Below are 21192 nucleotides of genomic sequence, written 5' to 3'. Positions count from 1 at the left end.
AACTGTCTAGGATGACACCAAGGCTCTTAACCTGAGGAGAGGGGAAAACTGTGGAGTTATCGATGGTGAGTGAGAAATGGTTCGCCTTCAAAAGGTTGGATTTGGTGCCAATAAGGAGGATCTCAGTTTTATCCTCATTGAGCTTTAGAAAATTAGAGGCAAACCAGGATTTTAACTCGGATAGACATTCTGTAAGGGAAGAAGGTGGGAGGGAGGAATCAGGTTTGCAAGAGAGATATAACTGGGTGTCATCAGCAAAACAGTGAAACTGAAGATCAAATTTGCGGAAGATGGTACCTAGAGGGAGGATGTATATTATAAAGAGAAGAGGGCCTAAAACTGAGCCTTGGGGTACACCAGAGGTGACGGGGAATAGACGAGAGCGGAATGATCTTAGTTGAATAAACTGGGAACGGTCGAGGAGATATGATTGAAACCAGCCGAGGGGTGTGTCAGAGATGCCGAGAGAGGAAAGTCTGCTTAGAAGGACAGAGTGAGAAATGGTGTCAAAGGCTGAGCTCAGATCTTCTGCATGGCTTGGTAAGAATGAGTGGTTATTTGAGTTACTGTTGCTTTCCTCTCAGCTCAAAGCAGCCTTGCCATTCTCCGTTCACCTCTGACATTGACAAGGCATTTGAACCGCTGCTCACTGGATATTTTTTCTTTTTTCTACCATTCTTCCTGGAGACAGCGGTGTGGGAAAATCCCAGTGGATCAACACCAAACACTTAATAAGGTGGTTGTTACACCAAAATAAAACCTCATATTTAAGGTTATGTACACACATACAGACAGATTTTGTGTGTCTTAGTATACGTAGATTTTGCACACGCACACATACACAGACACACTTGCAGGTCAGCTTATGAAGAAGTTTGAATGCTGTGATTTCAGAGGGTTAAAGGAGGGAACGTGTTAGGTGAGCTGAGACGCTGCTCGCTGAAGCTGTCATCCATTTGTTTCTGTCTTCTGCAGTTACATGACAGCAGAACAGCTCGTGCCCTCCTCTTTCTCCCTATTTTCCATCTCTCATTTCCCTGTGGTTCAGGGCAGAGTTGGGAAACAAACAGGAATAAATTATCCGCTCTACAAGAAGAGCCTTCTTCTCAACCAGAAAGCAGAGGAAGAAAGGAGCAGTGGGAGGAAAGATGGCGAGGAGGTGGAGAGGTAGAAATGGACCGGTTTAGATCTGCAAACGAGAACTTGTGCGACAGCTGGAAGCAGCTCGTGTGGCTAACAAGCAGCGAAAATTTGAAATTGCCAGTTGTAATCTACTGCTGTAAAACATGACATTACATTACACTGGGGTGGACAGGTGTTCTGAATATATACATAGAAAGGTCAGCAGGTCAAAACGTATGTACACAAGCACATAGCGCAGACAGAAAACGGGCGTCAAAACGACGTGATGATGGTTTGTGGGACGGCAAAGCAAAAGGTCGAAAAAGTAAAAGAAGAGAGACGAGGAGAGAGAGCAGTTTTGGGATGCTGACAGGCCCAGAATAAGATGTGACTTAAGTAAATTGAGCTACTGTGAAATCGTGGATGGTGTATTATTTCTGTGGGCTGAGACTCAGCTGATCAGATGACAGCGGATACTGTTAATCTGATAGCTCTGATGGGACACTGAGGTAAAACAGATCACTTGGGCTCCGGTCTCCCACAAGTTGAGACATTAAATTAACCGGAGGCACATGTTAACAAGCGTCGACACAAAGGACAGTTACTACGAACGCAACACAGTTACGAATAAACTGCTGGTAATTTTTAAAACCGAAACTGTTGTTTCCAAACCATTATCAACCTGCTCTTTAATTTCACATTTCACTAAAACATGAACAGAAAAGCCTCAAATCAAAGTGTTACGCTGCAATTTAGGTATGGTTTAACGCAGCAGTTACTTAATAAATCGATAATGAATCGTTCATAGACGCAAAAACGCTCAAAATTTCCAGGTTCTGACTTAGTTCTGGTTTTTATTCTCGCACACAGAGACAGAAACGATTCCTAATTATCAGTCTGCAGATTTATCCGTGTCACAAGTTCCACTTTTTCTGTCAGCCTGAAAGCACGTTCTGTCAAAGGATTTGTACTGCTCACCATTTTTAGATTTTTCTTTTCTTAGAAACAGACTGTTACCAAAAATGAATGATTTACTTTGGCTAAAGTCCCAATTTCAAATTCTCTTAAAATCTGGTTGTGAAATATTCTGCTGAGTAACAGCCAACCAAATATAAACTCGGTGAAAATAGCATTTCACGATGATGCGTGATTTTGGGTCAGTCTCTTTGACGCAACCCTATATAGGTGTTAAAAATGAATAACCAATTTTGTTTGGTGCATGCAAAAATTTACTTTAAAAAAGTGTTCTGTATTGACGTCAACAGATAAACTGACATACACCATTAACCTTCATCATGTCTTAGTCCTTACCAAAGAGGAGTCTGCATATGTAATCCTGGAGTCAACCTCAGGGTCCGTACTGAATGCCATCTGTTAAGAGTGTGGGTCTACATAAGCTGTTAAGTGCTTAGGTTAACTTTCCAGCTCTAAGTCCCAAATGTCAGGGGCAGACAGATAGCTTGTCATGGTTCTCCTCATGCACATACAAACTGGTGCAGCAGATGGCATGGAAAAAAGATAGATACCTGATCGAGGCATACAGATGCCAGCAAAAGTTCATCTCTATACCACCCCATATGTTTCTGTCACCGAGGACTGATGGGGTGAGTATGTGTGCATTTGAGGTGGGTAAACACAGAGTTCACGGCTGTCAAAGGCCACCGTGGACAGTTATCTGCAGTGATAAGCCCCCACACATGATGGATACTTATGAGCTATGAAATGGCTAAGATGAGACATCCTTTGTGGGATTCGACTGCAGTCATTCTCTATCTCATTTTTCTTCCTGACCCATATGGCTCATAAAAGTATTTCCAAGAGCCAACAGAAGAAGAAAAGAGACAGAGAGAACAGAATGACTGTGGCCAAAACACATTCCTGGCTGCAGTCCAATAAGAGCTGGCAGCTATCCACTAAATCAGAAGCATTGCTTGGAAAGTGCCTCCATTAAACAAATCTTAAAGGAGTGTTTTATCCATAACGCATTTTCTTGCCCAGCTCAGGTGTAATTGATTTCCTCCAAGTCATTTCGCTGCACTGTTCGGTTCATTATACAGCACATTTTGTTGTTTGGCTTTGTGATGGTTTTGGTGATTTCAAATCCTATTAAAGCCTGGGGTGAATCTCAGTAGGCCATTCGTCTTGCTACTGTTTCATTGATGTGATATGTGTCCTAACATACTGTACCACTGAATCATTGTCATGTCTGCATGACACACAAGCAGGGAGCAAACGTCTCAGAGCAGATCAAGTAAATGTACAATTTTAGGTGGCTACAATTTAGCAGTTGTTATAGTTTAGTTAAAAAAAGGACAACTAAAATAAAAAAAATAAAAAACAAAAGCATGGCCAGTGATGATCAGGTGTGGTATAAGCTGCCACCATTACCGAGGTGGCACAGATACTGATGTTTTGTAATTTTTTATTTCTGCACATTCTGATGTAATAACAGTGATAGTCTTTGTTTTCTGGTCACTCACTCTTATCGTGTGCTTTGTGTGGATTTTGAGGTTCAAATTCTTAGTCTATACATGTGGGTTTGGTACTTTGATTTTTTGTTAGGTGGAGTTTTAGATTCCTACCTTGACTTCATTATCATTCTAGTAATTTTCAGCATTAGTTCTTTTTGTTTTATTTGATTTTCGGTGTTTCATTTCTGGGGAGGTTTGGGTACCAGTTTAGACTGCCTTACTGTTCTTAAATTTGAATTATTTGTTTGTGTTAAGCCTCAGGTCCTATTTTGAGTTTGTTATTTTTTGACTGTGTTCGGTTGCTTCAGCGTTTCATTATCTATTCCTTCCTCGACTTTGTCTTTTTGTGTTTATGCATTTGCCCCGTCTCTGTTTTCGTGTTTATTGGGAGTCTTCTTGCCTCCATGTTTTGCATTGGTACTTTGGTTGCTTCCTGTTTTACTTTGAAGTAAATGTCTTCTAAGTCTTCTTACTTGGTTGACTCATTCTATCTATCTATCTATCTATATCCCCACTGCCATGTAGAAGTACACAATGTGAAAAGGAAACAGTAAATGACAACATTTGTTGTTTTTTTATTGTTCATGAAGGTCATAGGATAATTGCAATTGCGGTTCTAGTATGTGTGCAGCTCCCCTAATGGGCTTCCCCACTGGTTGTATGTGCCAGACTAGTCAGTAGTGGTCGTGGCCGTCCTTTGCCATCCCTTTGCTCTGCGTGCGTGACCAGGGGAGGCTCTGTACTTGGTGTTGCACCAAGGGGACCAAAATGAATAAAAAGAAATGAATATAATTTATTGTGAATAATAAAATACTGTTCTGCTGAATATGCAAGTTTAAAAGTCCTATTTTTCTTTAGAGAACTCAATTTAGGGTTTCTCTTCATAATTATGGCTACTTGAAACAGCCGGTGTATTTCTGCAGGTGCTGGAGCAGCGTGCACTGGACGATAAGCTGTGTTTGAAGAATACGAATGAACGAGGAAAAAAGAAACGAAACTGGCTGGATTACACATGCGTTTATTTATCTTTCAATAAGCCGCAATCATTAGCTTTCCTGCTAGCTGGTTCACTACCTATAGGAAACTAAACTCATCTTTAGTTAATATTCATCTATTTCCAGGATTCAAGGTGTATCAAAGTGTTGTACTAACACATCTTAGCTGGTTGTGCATGCCATCTAAGATTAGGCAGACATTATGGCTTTGTCCAGTGGTTTATTGCAGTTCCACTCCAGTCCAGTCTTAGCCAAACATGGTAGCCAAATGAGAAGTACAACTGCCAGACCTACTAATTAGTCTTCAACTAAAAAGCCTTGTCTTAAAATTTGAAATACAAAGAAACTGTATAATTCTGTAGTTTAACTACAGTTGTCTGTGTAAAGTATCCACACTGTCAAGCTCCTGGGTTTTTTCTGAGAATCATGTCTGTTTTAAATTTTGTTCTGTGTTTCATAGGTAAATGGGGTTGTCAGCACTGCTTATATTCTTTACTGCTGCACATATTCAGCTCTTGACGAGCTGAATCAGGAACCACGCTTCCACCCTAGAAGAGAAAGCGTGGTTCCTGATGCCGGAATTGGCAGCCCCAGCCCTCTGATGCTGTGTGCCCTGCAGAGCCGCAGTTTGAGCCTGCATTTCCGCCACACCTGCCAATGCCCGGTCCCTGCCAGAGCCTGTTTCTCCGGCCACATCTACTGATGCTGAGTTTCCTGAAGCTGTGAGTAAAACATATTTATTTCCTTGTGTGCTCTTCAAATGTCCAAATATAGTAAGAGCACACAAGGGAACAAAGAGACTGTAACTCCAGAATGTTTCCCATGCCCTAAAGCATGGTTTGTTTTATTGCTGTTAACCAGTCCTAAACAGTGATATAAAACACTGTATAGGAGCTCTCATTAGAATTTCTTTGACATGGATCACAAGCCATTAAGAAAGGTAACTTGTTGCTTGGGACAACATGGTGAATGTATTTAAACATTATAAATTCGGCAAATGGAAATGCAAAGACACAGCTAACGGAGGGCACTGGTGATCAGTAAAGGATATTGGCTGACAGGAGGGATATATCAGAGCTGGCAGGCCGGAGCAGCACAGAGAATATGGATGAAACAACAACAAAATGGTTTCGCTTCACCATCACTTTCATTCCCCCTGAGGACAGCTGAGTGGGAAAGGCTGAGAAAAAAAATGTTTCTGCCTTCTCCTGGAGACACTGTACTCATCTATACAGAAGAGCATAAACAAAGCTGAATAAACTGTCTTAAGCGCACAATGTGATTCTTTGGTATGCAGACACATCGTCTTTGCTCTCTTTTTGTGTCTCTGGTAAAGTGAGCTTACCTTCACATTTTGGGACACTGAGCTATGTCGCGCACATTTAGGCAGTGGGTCAAAATAAAAGCATCACCAGTTAAATGCTTAATTTTAAGAAGCGCCAAACACATTTGACATCAGAAAAGAGGATATTGTGGTTGCTTTGGGATAAATTGAGGAAGACAGTTTCATTCTATGTGAAATTTCTGAACCCATTTGAAATGACTATACAATTATATGCTGCTATTTTTTTCTTATAATTATGATACTTAATGGAAAGCAAATTTTGCCTTTTAAGTGATATATATTTTTTATAATCCGTTCTCCCAAATGCTAATAAACAGCACATTTTTTTCATGGCTTAAGGATGGCACAATTATCCTTTTTTATGAAATTGGCTTTAAAAAGGTTTTATACCCCCAAAGGAGAGAGATAAACTTAGAGAACAGCATGTAATCCCTCAATCATAATTAAAATAATCACCAAATTTAGAGCAACAGGGATTTACCTGATCGCAAAAAAGTGCAAAGCTGTAAATGCACTGTTGGTTCCGTTGGTGGAAAATACAAAGAGTCTGACTAAAAGTCACCTGTCTCACCTGATCTGAGCTGTTTGATGCGACCCTGGCTGGTGCTGGGGTCGACAGGCAGGAAGTCTTTGAACCAGGAGATCTCGGGGTCCGGGATGCCACTGGCAGCGCACAGCATGGTGGCCGTCCTTGTCCGCTCCACCACTTTCAACTGAGGGCCCATGTCTATACTAGGGAAGCCAAATGGCAACAGGTCCTCTGAAAGCATCAAGAGAAAGAAAAGAGTATGAAACATGCAGCATTTAAAACATGAAATATAAATGTCTAATTGCACTACTTGCGCATGTCTGCTGGTAACATATGATAACAGGAGCTAACATGTATATTTAGCACATGTAATGACTTGTGTTTTGACCATTAGTTTAGCATGTAAGCATGCTACGATCTGCTAATTAGTGCTAGAGGCAAACAGGAAGACGTCATACACTGAACAGTGATCATCCCCATATAGTACAGTGCAGTGCTAGGAAACATGACAACACATGTGCATGCTGTTTTCACACATACTACCCTTCAACACTGTTGCTAACCAATCACATCAACCCATAGCAACAGGAGCACCAGCCTCCCTTAGCAAGACGCCTCACCATGTTGCAAAAATCTTTTCCTAAACAACCCAAGGTACAAGACAAAGAGCCTGTGGTGCTAACCACGTCTCCAAATTCCTCAGAAATCCTTTAGTATGCCTGAAAAACACGATTCTACTGAAGCCCCACCGGCAACCACCACAGCACCCAAAGGATTTGCTGCCAAAGTCCCAAAGTCCCTGTGCCAGACACCATAGGACATCCTCTGAGGTCCATGACTTTGTAAGTGCGCATGCGCCATTAGCGTGCTGCCTGCTGTAACCCTAATTTCCTTCAGGATTAATAAAGTATTCTGATTCTGAATCTGTGTAAATCAAAGTACAGGGTTAGAGTGGGGCGAAGTGCAGTATGTGTACTTATTTCATGAGGACAGTGAAGGCTCAGTTTTTCTAAAACAAATAACGGATGTATCAGCTTCTACTGCCATGCATTCAGTCCTTCCTTTCCCACACATGCAGTGATGTGAAAGCTCCCCCCTCATAGCTGCTTAAACATTAGTAGGCTTATGAAAGCAAAGATATCAGCAAAGACAGCAGAGCCACTATAGCCTTGGTGATCAAAGTTGTGTGTTCATTCCTACAGCTAGCTAGTCATTAGGTGATATAGCAGGCGGGCAGAAACACAGCTAGGATTTTTCTGTGTGTTTGACAGGCCATTTCTGGAAGAGTATAAACATACCGCCCAGTCAGCAGGAGTTACTTAAGTGCCTACACACACACACACACACGCACACACACACAAATACACACACACAGGCTTTGCAGTACATTACTAACCTAGAATTACAGGTGTTTGGTGGCGGTGGCGATGAACTACGAGTTTTCAAAGGTGTGGTTCTGTGTTATGTGGTGCTAATGATTCCTGTCTAATAACTATGCAGAAAGCTGCTCAGAAACAGCAGCGGCAATTAGAAGCTGGGACCAGAGGAGGGGCAGGGCACTGGGGGTAATAAGGACTTGTTAGCAGTAATTGTTAAAATGTACCAACGATTAGAGAGGCCGATCTGGGATGTGTCTGAATGCGTCTGGATATGTCTTATTACGTTGTAGGAGCTGAGGACAAGTGTGTGTGTGTGTTTGTGTGTTGGCTGTGTGTACATATTTGCTTCTATGGCTATGTTCTCATTAGCATCTTCACAGATTTCTGCAAAGTGTCGAATAATGTTGAGCGGCACGATCGCACATATCCAGGAAAATAAGTGTGTGCACGCAAAAAAGCAGTTGCTTTCTATTTCGCACACACACATACACAAACACGTTCACATACACTTTCTCTGGTGAATGGGATTAAGAGTCTCAGTGACAACAGTCCAGATGGCCAGACACGTAATCAAGCATCCATCAGCCCTCCTGCTTCCTTTCCTCCTTACCCTTTAAACCACTCTCTCTTTCTCACACATGCACACAGACACCTCCTCCATACCTGGAACTATAATTATAAATCCACATTCCCGCAGCAGCGAAGCAACGAGATGGCAATTTCCTTGGCTAATAAATCAAACCCATCGGAACATCTTGATTGTCAGGCAAAACAAAACCTGCTAAAGTTTGCTTTGCTTGAGCCCAGAATCACAGACATATCTGGAGCTGAACGCAGTCCAAGATGCAGACCATGGCCACGTCAACTGTCTGTGTGTTTTTCCTCTCCTCCACTCCTCCTCCGGGCCCCCTGCTACCTAACCACATGACAGACATATACCATCTGTTCCCACACACTCTGTGATGGGGATGAGAGGCTGAGTTGAGATAGGATCTATCGCTCTCTTTCTCTCTTTCTACAGTCATCAGCGCTAGAGAGACCTCGTCAGATAGGAATGTCAAGCTGTTGCTGATGCTGCGCCTGAGAAGAGAAAGTGGAGAAATGCCACAAAAATGCAAGAGAGGAATCAAAACTTGATGATCAAGATGTTTAGTGCAACAATTAGGCCTCGTGAAGACAGGAGCCATCAGACAGCAGAGACTGGAGTGGGCAGAGTGGACCACGCTAACACTTCTGAGACCCCCCCCCCCACCCCAACCCTTCAGTATTGATCTTCCCTGACAGATCAATACTAATGATCTACCTGAATGGAGGCTAGTGGTATGGCCACTGATGAAATAGACAGGAAGAGAAAGGAAAGAGAAGAGGGAGATCAATGGGCAGGTCAGAAGGTGAACTCCCAAAGGCGAGGAATATGCTAGGCCTACATTTGCTCCCCTCTACCCTCCCCGAATCCTACCCCTCTCTTGAGAGGGTTCAGATGCTCTTTTTATCACTCTGCCAGCTACCACAACATGGACTCCCTGGCTGTTAATTAGAGCACACCACAGCACTGGGCTCAAGGCATGTGCATATACAATGCATGCGTGTGTGTGTCTGTAGGGCGTGTGGCTCTATATTCCACTCAGGTCTTTATTAATGCTGCAAATACATGGTGTGGGTGGACCTTGGACTGAACACTTGGAGAGAATTAGAAGAAATGGAGAGAGTCGGACAGATAAACAGAGAGAGTGATAGAGAGAGGGATTAAAGACACTTACTGCCGTGCTGTAAAATACCACAAAAAGAGGAAAAATAGTAGTGAATCTTTGCAAGCATCCAGAACCCAACGATGCTTTTCAGATAGCTAAGGATATTCAGCAGTGTAGAAAACAAACAAGGGTTAAGTTAGTCATTTTAACTTTAAAAATCTGCTCATTTCAAGCTTGAGTAGAATTGTTTTGCATCATTAACTGTTTAAAATAATCCGAGTTTATCTTCTACTGCAGCACCCAGTTCATCCAATTCATCCTCTGTATAAAATGAACATTTTTAACTCCATTCCCTTTAAAGCTAGCTCCCCATTTAAGTTAAATCCATACTGTCTGTGAAGGTTCTCAGTCATCCAGGTCATCGTAGTCAAAGGAGCTTGCAAAGAAAAGCGTCTGGACTTCTTTAAGTTGCTTGAAGACGTTTCACCTCTCATCCGAGAAGCCATTTGACCTTAGAACTGAAGAAGCTTCTCGGATGAGAGGTGAAACGTCTTCAAGTAACTTAAAGAAGTCCAGACGCTTTTCTTTGCAAGCTCCTTTAAATCCATACTGATTTGTTGTCCTTTGTAAAAAGAACATCATACCAACAGTCAAGCATAGTGGTGGTAGTGTGATGGTCTGGGGCTGCTTTGCTGCTTCAGGGCGACACTGTGATTGATGGAACCATGAATTCTGCTCTCCACCAGAAAATCCTGGAGGAGTATGTGTGGGCCACAGTTTGTGTCCAGAAGCTCAAGTAGCAGGACAATGATCCGAAACACACCAGCAAGTCCACCTCTGAATAGCTCAAAAAAAGAAAAAGAAGCTTTGGAGACACCTAATCAAAACCTGGCCTTCAATGAGATGTTTTGGCGTAACCTTTTTCACGCTCAGAAACCCTCCACTGTGGCTGCATTAAAATAATTCTGAGGAGTGGGCCAAATCTCCTCCACAGCGAAATGAAAGACTCGTTGCACAAATGCTTGATTGCAGTTCCTTGGGCTAAGGGTAGCACTATCAGGTATTAGGTTCAGAGACAATTAATTTTTTCCTTTTTTTCCTTTTACACAGGATTTGTGTTAGGGGTTAGGGGGTTTGGAAATGAAATGAAAAGATTTTCTCTTTACATTTTCTCAGGTTATCTTTGTGTAATATTACAATTTGACAAAGATGTTTGATGATCTAAAACCTCAAAAGGATGGCACAATCCTTATGATGTTATGATATATACAAAGCTGTGTTAGAAAAACAGCTTTAATTATCTAAAATATCCTGCTTGCCCTTACCTGGGCTCTCATATTTCTTAGATACAGACGGAAAGTGAGTGCCTGTTAAAGAATGGCCTTTTTAACCCTCATCTGTTGCTTTATTTGATTAACATTTCATGATAGTTAATGTTTCATGGTTGTTTTAAACGTCTATGAATTATCTTATATTAAATCCTCGTGTTTAATACCCTAACACTAATGCCAAGATGGTAGCTGCATTAATGAGGTAAGTTAAAAAAATGTCCTAATTTCTTTAATTCATTCAGTTTGTTAACACTGACATTTTCATTTGTAATTGTAATTAATTTAACTTTTTTATATCATCACTCATAAATAAGAAAATTATCCGTCTATGGACCTGATCATCATCAAAGTATAATATAATATAATATAATATAATATAATATAATATAATAGTAATTAGAAGGCATCAGTTTGCAAGGTCTCTAATGCCTTTTCCACTGAACTGTAGAGCAACATAAGATAACAAAACCCTTCTTTAAAGGGCAAAATGTAGGAAACAGCTTTGTTAAAACCAAAGCCAGCTGTTTTAATAGACTGGTTCAATTAAAAGGACACAAACACAGCAGCAACAGCACTGCCCCGCAGATGCAGATAACCCATTCCACAGTACAGGACACTAAAGTACAGTTCACCAGAGAGGAGAATATGGAGCTACAGGTATTCAGCCAGGCTCCTGGATGAGTCAGCGACCGCTTGAAATAGATACTGCGGGCATGGCCTTGATCACACTTTCCTCTAAAATGAATCATTTATCAAGAGCAAACACTGCTGCACAAAAGTGCCGCTTATTTTTCATCTCCTGGTTAAATTGATAAGATAGCCTATGGAAAAATGTGGCATGTGTATACAAACACTCTGTGTGTCAACAGCGTTTGGGGGAACATTGGCAAGGGTCGAGCAGCATTGTTCCCCGGAGCTTTGTGTTTGTGTGTATTTGTGTGTATCAAGAGGTTGAGCGCGTACATTTTGGCCTGGTTATGTTTGCAGAAGGGCAATCAGGCCTAGTGCCCAAAACCAGTCAGTAGAGCCAACCAGTTCTGGGCAAATATGCAATTTGTGTGTCCGTGCATGCACACACGCATGCGGCAGTAGAACGGAAAGACACAAACACCCAAAGGGTCAAACACATAATGCATATGATGCAAACAAACAAACATGAATCCAGGTTTTCTTTCCCCGTGCCTCTTTGTATTTCCGTCTCACGCGCACAGAAACCCAAACAGATACTCTCTCTCTCTCCCACATTCATACACAAACACGCCCGCTTCCCCGCGGAAAAAAATCATTATTTCTCCCAGTTAAGAAACAGGTTGCCTATTCATCTCTCAGTTCATTTCAGTGGGAAATGGCCATGTGCATGAAAGAAGTCTGAATAAAAGCCGATCTCGGGGAGCCTGATTCAGGATTAATCTGCTCGCACTCAGCAGTCTTCAGAGGCTCTAATGCTTTGACTCCTATTGACTGCAGGAGGGCTGAAGGGGAGCACTTTAAATGCTAATAGACCTTTATGATAATAGATCACAATGCAATGCAAATGCAGACTTTGTAGACCAATCACATGAAAAACCCATGTGTCTTCACCATTGTGTGCCCTACTTTAGGGGGCCAGGACTAAACAGGATCCCACATGTAAGGCTGATTCCCGAACCACATATAAACATTCAAGAAGAATTTAAAAAATGAAAGAAGGACCAAATATAAACAGCAAAGACGAGGGGTTAAAAATGATGAAACAGCCAGTTCTCCACTCGAGGAGTGTAATCCTCCTGCAGGCTGAGTAGATACTCTTAGTTGTTTCCAGACCGAAATGCTGCTTGAGCCGCCGGCCTGCCAATGCAGCAGACGCCTAGGGGGAATCACTGATCTGACTCTGTTGTTCATATGAAGGGTGTTTGCCGTGGTGGCAGAACATCTCTCTTCCCTCTTCTCTCTCTCTCTCTCTCACCCTGTTTCTCCCCCATCCCCCGCCTGCCTTTCTCCTAAAATGGGACACTGGGAGGTGAGTATAATCAGGATTACTTTGCACAAAACCAGACATACACACGCACACAAATGTATGCACTCACGCACACACCCGTGCGCACGCTTACCAGTGCACACACATACAGCGCTGCGGTGATGAGAATCTCTCGCCCACAAGAGGCTTTCAAACATGCAGAGCTGCAGATATTCATGTCTCCTGAAGGGAGAGCAACACAACTGCAGTGTCCATAGAAAAGAGCAGCTGGGATGGAAAGGAGAAGGGGTGGAGCAGCGGAGGGCATGTAGAAATGCAACGGGAGGAGTTAAAAACAGAGTCAGACAGACAGAATAGATGGCTAAGAAAATGAAAGCATGAATAAAACAGAAGAGAAGAAATTAGAAACGGATATTGCTGTAGGGCCAAAGTACGGCTCCTGGAGTTAAAGAAAGAAAGATATAAGGAGGAAAAAAGGTCATTTTACAGGTAATGTGTGAGGATGATAAAGATGATGATGATGTTGGTGAAGGCCCATAACCTACCACATCTCCACCCATTAGGCAGCCAACAGTGCAGCAGTAAATATCCTGTGGCCAACTGCAAGCCCCTCACTCTGTACGAAATTGCTATTAGTCCTAGTCCACCATTATACAGAACGATGAGATAAAGCACATCAGTGGATGAAAAAGACTTTTCAGTGGAAGTGGAAGGGTTTTGGCCAGTAATGGAAAGCCTTTTTTCTACTTCAGTGGTGGACCTTTTCTACGATGGACTGGTTCTTTTTTAAAGACTGACCCAAGCACAATTTCTGCAGACATTTGTGCACTTAACAGCATTCTTGGATGACATGATCTATTCTGCAGAACATCACTGAGCCTACAGTAGGCTGCATGGGTGCAAGACACTGGGAGTATCCTGTCATGTTTGAAGTAGGAGGAGGTGCCGTCACTGTGTAAAGTTGAAGTAAAACTGCGCAGTAACTTGCAGGTAATTTAAATCCCTCTCCTCGTGTTTATGTATATATAGAGCAAAGAAGCTTTAGATTTACTTTTGAATATAAATTTAAAAACACTTAGAAACATCTTGGCAACAAACTTTTATTTTATTTTATATCTTTACTTTAAAATTTTCTGAAAAGTTTGATTTAAAATACACAGGCATTAATCATCTAAAAATAAATTGTTCATCATGTTAAAATTTTAACCTCAGCTCACGCAAATCAAGGTTTTCAACAGGAATCACTAGCAACTGTGGGTTTAGTGTATTGTCCGAGGGTAATGGCCAGGGATTAAAACACCAACCCCGGGATTAGTGGACAACCTTGACAACCAGCCTACACCGTTGTTTGATGTGCAGCACTTTCCAGAATGACTTCATGCGCCCTGATACGTTAAAGGGACAGCTTACAAAAAATGGCTGATGTGCAACAAATTTCTAAGCAGCATAAAACTCTCAAAAAAATAATATATACACAAAATGATTGCCTTTATTGCCAACTGAATGCCAGAGACGTGCCTGTGCATGATCATTCAGGCCAAATCTAACTATTACAGCTACAGTCAGCTCTGATTCTGATTGGTACTCTCGGTGAAATATTATCTTATTCATTGCTACCCTTCACTCTGCTCTCAAAGACTGAAGATTGTAATGTCACTGAAGGGATGGGGACATCACCGTACACAGAACGTGTTGAGAGAATAGGTTATGGCACCAGGAACACACTACCACCCACACACGAACACGACCACACACACACACACACACACACACACTGGGAAGCTCGCCCTCGAGGTGTAGTTTATGTGGTAATGTGCTTTAGATTGGGGCTGTGTGTGCAGAGAGGATGGGCTGGGTAACAGATGGACAGGAGTCTATTCCCTGGGCTACCAGCCTTCTGCTTACCACACCGCCCTGCCAGCTCCACAATCCTCATCCATCTCCTTCACTCCTACACCCCCACCTCCCACCAAACCTCATCTCCTATGACATCCCATTCAATCTCTTTTGTTTCACAGCATCCTGCTGTGTTACGCAACTTACTGCCATCTTTTCATCTTCCATCATCTCCATTTGACCTCTTCCATCCCCCCTTTTCCCTTTTTCCTCCTTATTTACTCCTAGCGAGCAAAGGTTCTTTGCCAAACCAGGGCGTAATCCCTTGATTTTCCTTCATGTATTAACAGCCTGAGCAGTCATGCCTCTGTTTCTTCTTTCATTCCTGCTGTGCTGGGTAGATGGTAGGTGCTCTCATGCCAAGCTATCAGCCACATGCTGCAATTTTAGTCCATAACATGTTGGAGCTCCACATTAGATAAGTTTTCCTTCAAGGGGCCAGTGTACATTCGATTAACACCCTCGCTCTGGACGGGAAGTGCAACGTTTAGAGCAAGCCGGTACAGTTTGCTAAAATGCCCCTTAGCTAGCATGCTAGCTGGCCCTCTCTGTGGCCAGATCACGCTCGCTGCACTCAGAGGGACTATAAAAAGAGCAGCTCCCTGCAGCCTCCTGTGCTGGCAGGGTGCGGCCCTGCTTCGCTGTTACATCTACGACTGACAGCTCAGTGAAGCAGGGATGCCGGTTGAAGGCTAGCGTGCAAAAGAAAGCACCTCTTGAGTAGACAGTGTGTGTGCGTGTGTGTGTACAGTATATGTGAGGGGTTTTTGTTTGTCTTACCTCTGATAATGGACAGCTTTGCAGTGACAGACTTCTCGTCTACGCTGTTACGTGCCACACACTCGTAGGTGTTCTCATCTCGGGGACCTCTAAGTGGTTGGATCCTCAGCACAGCACCTGCACCATCATCAAACTCTATGGTCTGGACAGCCACAGAACAAGACATATTAGTCACAGCAGAGGAGGCACATAAACCCTACTATTAGAGCAGCTGACTATAATGTTGCATGTCAGCACCTCGGCCCAGTGTGTGTTGTGTTAATATCACAACAATTACAGCTAAGCACTTCATCATGCCCCACCAGAAAAAAAGAAATACAAATAATAATAATAAATACAAATAATGATTTTGTTTGCTCTTCTCTACGGAAATGCTAGAGGTCAGGCACAGATACAAAACATTTACCTGTGCTCACACATTTACCTGGAGCGGGTAAAGAAGGAGGCAGTTTCTTGCACAAATACACTTCATCTGGGTTGATACTTACTGAGATGGGGGGGTTGAATGAGGTCCTCTGGTAGAAACTGAGTATTTCTAACCATTAGGTCACAGGATCAATACACAGTCAGGCCTCTACTGAGCCACAAGAATTTACTCTCTGGACTAGGCTGCTGTATAGCTCCATGACAGCAATATGTAAATTCAATAGGAAGTAAAGTCAGTAATACTTAAGGGTCCATTGATTAGTTTTATTTTAGGTTTGTAAAATGATCGGACGTTTAATGGAACCTTGTGATCTACTGTATATTGGAAACATGTATTTTTAAACAATTATTTTTCACTAATAGTTTAAATGTTGGGTCTCTTTATCTTCTTGATAATACTGATACCGCCTGTTTAACTTTGGAGCTGCAGCCAAGAGGTCAGTTAACTTAGATCAGCATTAAAGAAGGTGTGCGCTACACTTAGCTTCAGCATAGACAAGCTAGCTGGCTAATTGCATGCGTAGAGTACTGATTTAGCATGTAAAAACAATAATAATAAACCCTTTAATACGTTTGGCATATTATACTTATTGTACAGATTAAACAAACAATGAATTACCTTTATATTTTTATTTTCAGAGACTTAAAAAGAACGAATAGCTGCTTCACCCAGCTACCATTCTGTATGCTAAGCTAAGCTAATCAGCGCACTGGTGTAGCCTCTTATTTAATTAGACACATCAAAGATACCAGTCTGTGTATTTCAAAAATTTGTGAACATACCTTGATTCCAAAACATATTTTTAGTATTTTATATTAAAATTTAAAAAAAATAACTGGAAAAAAAACTATTTCTCACATACATAACAAAGTTTTATCTTAACAGTTTTTCGCCTATCCACTCTCTGTATAAATTTATTTACAGTGTAACGTCAAGGTTGTAATTAATGTATACATTCAAATAATATGCATGTTTTTTAATGGATTTGCATATTCATATCTGTCATGCAGTTACAGTAGGAGTTGAACATTGAGCACTGTGACAACCACCTCGATACGCTGGGAGTTGACCTTCTTGCCCTTCTTGTTCCAGTAGACAGAGGGCTTGGGATTGCCTGTGGCTTGGCACACAAATGATGCTACACCTCCTGATACTCCGATCTGGTCTGTGGGAGTCTTGGTGAATTTTGGGGGAGCTAAGAGAGAGAGAGAAAAGGAGGGAGAAAAATGAGTGAGGGATGGGGGAAAATTAAAACAAGACACCAGAGGGCTACAAATGAACTCCACAACCAGCAACAACCGTCCCCGCTGACCACGCCCCATTTCACTGTCAGTGACTGGTCAGGCCGACTTGTGTTCTGATGGCTATGTGTTGTGCTTACTTCCTGGGTATCATCTAGAGGACAAACTGAAGGACTTCCTGTGGGCCATAAATAAAAGATGGGGCTGGGCTTCACAGGAACATCTCTTTCTCTCTCTCCGTCTCTCTGCTTTCTCGAGGGCAGGCTGCCATTGTATTTCATGCAGCACAGGCTGTCATGACACATGAGTGTTTCACAGGTAGGTGAAGTGTTGGCTGCAAATTCACAGCATATAATTGGTTTAAATGTATTAATATCAGAGGTGTCATTTTATGCCTGTGCATGCCAAAGAACTGCACAGAGATCCTGATGATGTTAGCAAACACAATGAACACAGCAGCACAGGGTTTTGTTAATTTTCAGAGTCGACTCAAGGAGACAATTTCATCTTGGAGGCCGAAAGCATCTTAGGTAGGACGTATGAGCGCTGCGGTCGCCCTCTAAGACGAAAACAGCAATTTCCAAGTGTGATATTGAGCCAGGCGTAGCGAACCTACACTTCTCACAGCGGCTGAGTCAGATCAGTCAAACAACCTCATGCATCCACCCTTTGCTATCTGTCTGTGGCCTGTTTCCATGGCGCCCAGCTTAACTCCTCCTCAGCTACAGAAACACCGCTATCCATCAGGGTGAAATCAGGATGACCCTTACCATGGCAACCTGGATGCCTCCTCCCCTACATCTGGGTGGGTGAGGTCTGCCTGTGTTGATTCACTTCTGCTCTGAAGACCACACAGGAGCAAAAAAAAAGAAGCCCTGCCTATCAAGAAATCACCAGCAGATTCTAAAGCCTTTTTGCACGTCTTCCCACTCCTACTCACTTCGTTGTTTAACAGCCATGCAGAACACTTCCCAGTGCCTTGACAGTAACTGGAATAACATTATGTCAAAAGACTGCTCCTGTCCCGACTGCCCCGTGTTGTCTCTTAAAGACCCACTCTGAATGTCAGAAATAAAGTGGTTTGCCATAATCCGCACAGGAAGAAGCAAAAAGCTGGTACAGTAGAGTCAATCAGAACAAATTTATGCCCACCATTTTGGGATTCAAGAGCAGGGTAGTTTTTTCTGAGGACTCTTAGAAAAGCACAGACTATTGAGCAGGCTGCTGGTTTTTTCTGACAACAATATAAGAACTATCAAAAAAAAAAAAATCAAAAAAGACTAAATGCCATGGCTGAAACTGCTTTCTCCATCCTATAGGGTTATGAATGAATTTCATGTTCTTCTTAGGGATTGAACATGGTTTTCGGTGGCTTTACTTTGAGTCCAAAACGTTTTCTATGTTCTTTTTAATGTACTTCAACACCAATCCGCGTGCAAAACCTACCCCACTGGCAGTGTTACCACTTAAGCCTCTTTTGAAAGCCAGAGAAAAGCCCTACAAGCTACTGGCTCTGGATGGATGTGGACTGAACAGCAACTAGTTATGAGAGGAAGATTCCAGAAAGCTGCCCCGAAAAAAGAGGCACTAATGAGAAACCGTGGCTCTTTAATACCAAGTCCCACTCTGTTTCCACGGAACAGGATGGTCTACCACTGAAATACCTATTGTCTGTTTTTAAGGGAGCACCTTTGTAACCGGTAATCATTTGACTGAAAGACTGACTGCTGCTGAGCTGAGATACAGCTGGCACCTGCAGGCGTAGTGCCATAAATGAGTTCGGAGCTTGTTTCAAGTAACGCTGTGGGCTAAAGAGGAACAAGTTTGGGTTGGAAAATTTCTTTTGGGGGAATTAGAGTAACCTCTTGTGAAATGTACAGCTCTAAAAGACGCTACTTATGGCAAAGGTATTAGTGCAACCAGCTGTGGTCTGACAAGCCCTTAAGCCACTTTAATAATGCATCTCTTCCTGATTGTGTGTTTTTTGTTGTCAACTTTGTTTGCATTTCCTGGCTAAATGCGTGACAAAAATGAAAGGAAATTTAAAAATAAAACCTCCTGTGATACAAAGATGATGACTGCAGAGTACGATGTGTTGCTGGGCACATAAGAGACGAAAATAAAAGGAACACTGTCTCGGAAGAGGATCGCTGTCAGGGAAACGCTAACCATGTTTTGCATAAAATTCGACAAAGTGATGGTGAAGCATAATATCTGAAATTAATTTTCAATAATTTGGAAAAGAGCTGAGTTGAACCAGTAAATACTCAGAGGCACTGAGGGCCTACTAGCAAATCTCTCGTTTTTAGAAGTACTTATTGTCCATTATATGGTGTAATCTGTTTACCTAGGCTAATTTGGTCATTGTTCTGCTATACATATTGTTAATGGAAGAATTCCAGTTATGATTTTATCTCCTTCGTTACTCAGAAAGCTAGAGAGATTTGGATCTACAGGGAAAGAAAGATTATTTTCCCCTCCACAATACTATCTGCTCTGCTGAGCAACACTGTAGGTGGTCAAAAAGCAGCAATATTCAGTCCCACAACATTTCAGCTGAAAGTTGGCTGTTGTGTAATTTTTTTTCTCTTCACTGAATATAAAAAGATTTCAGATATGATGTCAGTCTTATAAAAGAACCGTGGACGCAAATTGGTTACGCAAATGGGAGATGAAAAAAAAAAATGCACGAGGCAACTGCCGTATCTAATGGTGAGAGGTGCCATCTCTGTCTTTAACCTATCTTACCTTCTTATCCAAGAAAATCTAAATATATCAGTTTAGTAACATTTTCAGCGCTCTGACAGCTGTGTGTGTGTGTGCATTTGTGTATCCTATGTGTGTGGCCAACTGAGGCAGGAAATTTGTGGAAATGTTGTAATCAAGGAGATGATGAGGAACATGCTGATGGAACCTCCTGGCTTATCACAACACATTAACAACGCTACAGCCCTAAGATGATGTGCTGACGGGCCTGGATCCACTCCTCTCATACACACACACACACACACACACATATACAACACACACCGCACACATAGACTCACATACACACACACACAGAATCAAAGACGCACACACACACACACAGCCACATATATACACGTCTGTGCCTCGCATTCATTGCTGACAATATACCAGCTGCCATTCAACCAAGAAAAAGACAAAAAGACAAAAAAAGACTACCAACACATAAATAGACACAGACAGACAGATAGACAGATAGACAGATAGATAGACAGATAGATAGATAGATAGATAGATAGATAGATAGATAGATGTACCTAGTGCTTCACCCACGCTGCTCAAAGGTCTGGTTAGCAGGATAATCAAAGGCAACAGCAGACACAGGGGAGATAGGCTAATCCACAGCCCCAGGATTGGCCTTCTGGCCTGGGCCAGGACTCCACCAGTCTTGGGCCGAGGCATGGCACCACCGTGGATTGGTTAGAGATGACGGAGATTTGAGTAGGGCTTCACTCAACAGGGATAGGCACTCTGCAGACACAAGAGAAAAAAAAAAGAAGGAAGGTCAGGCATATTTCCGTCACCTCTGATTCATCATTCTGCTTTTAGAGCAGCATCTGAAATGTCAACGCACCATGAAGGAAGAGGGAAAACATACAATACTTTATACTAATGTAGAAAAAATAATAAAAACACGAAGAAAATTAAAGACATATTCATGCTAATGCAGGATTAGGTCTTTTGATTTAGTCAGAGCACTTCTGACTTGGGATTAACAGCTCAAGCAGGCCAGCTCTGGCTGAACTAATACCAGAACAATAGAGCCACTGCTCAATAACTATGACAAGAAACAGACCGAAATAGTTTCCAGCATACTGCTTCTGTATTAATAAGTCTTCTTTTCTAGTGAGCCGTGAAATGAGCTGCAATGATACAGTTTTAAGTTCTTTTTTTTTCTAAGACGTCCTAATAATTTCATTTTGCTCTGGCCTAATTCCTTCCTAGCGTTCAGTATTTTAGTTTTCTGGTGCCACATAAAAGTGTTAATGCAATAATACATC

At 42.1% G+C, this 21192-nt stretch overlaps 1 protein-coding gene across 7 annotated transcripts in view; it reads right to left on the bottom strand.

Annotated features, from left to right (window-relative positions):
* Positions 1-21192, bottom strand: part of ptprsb (protein tyrosine phosphatase receptor type Sb) — a 68555-nt gene that overhangs the window by 34498 nt on the left and 12865 nt on the right. For 4 of the 7 annotated variants that reach the window (XM_005721127.1, XM_005721131.1, XM_013912266.1 and 1 more), the window contains exons 2-5: positions 20449-20662; positions 16973-17118; positions 15497-15638; positions 6505-6693 (exon numbers count right to left, since the gene is read on the bottom strand). In XM_005721127.1, the coding sequence (XP_005721184.1) occupies positions 6505-6693; positions 15497-15638; positions 16973-17118; positions 20449-20593 (622 nt within the window). In that variant the 5' untranslated portion in view covers positions 20594-20662. Of the gene's footprint in view, positions 1-6504; positions 6694-15496; positions 15639-16969; positions 17119-20448; positions 20663-21192 lie in introns of all 7 variants that reach the window. The other 3 variants (XM_005721128.1, XM_005721129.1, XM_005721130.1) reach the window with 1 other exon arrangement.

Source organism: Pundamilia nyererei, unplaced genomic scaffold (assembly GCF_000239375.1).
Source record: "Pundamilia nyererei isolate P.nyererei 1_Seehausen unplaced genomic scaffold, PunNye1.0 scaffold00004, whole genome shotgun sequence".
NCBI classification, from domain to species: domain Eukaryota; kingdom Metazoa; phylum Chordata; class Actinopteri; order Cichliformes; family Cichlidae; genus Pundamilia; species Pundamilia nyererei.
The sequence above is the reverse complement of the archived record's forward strand: the minus strand, read 5'-3'. Positions and strand labels throughout refer to the sequence as shown.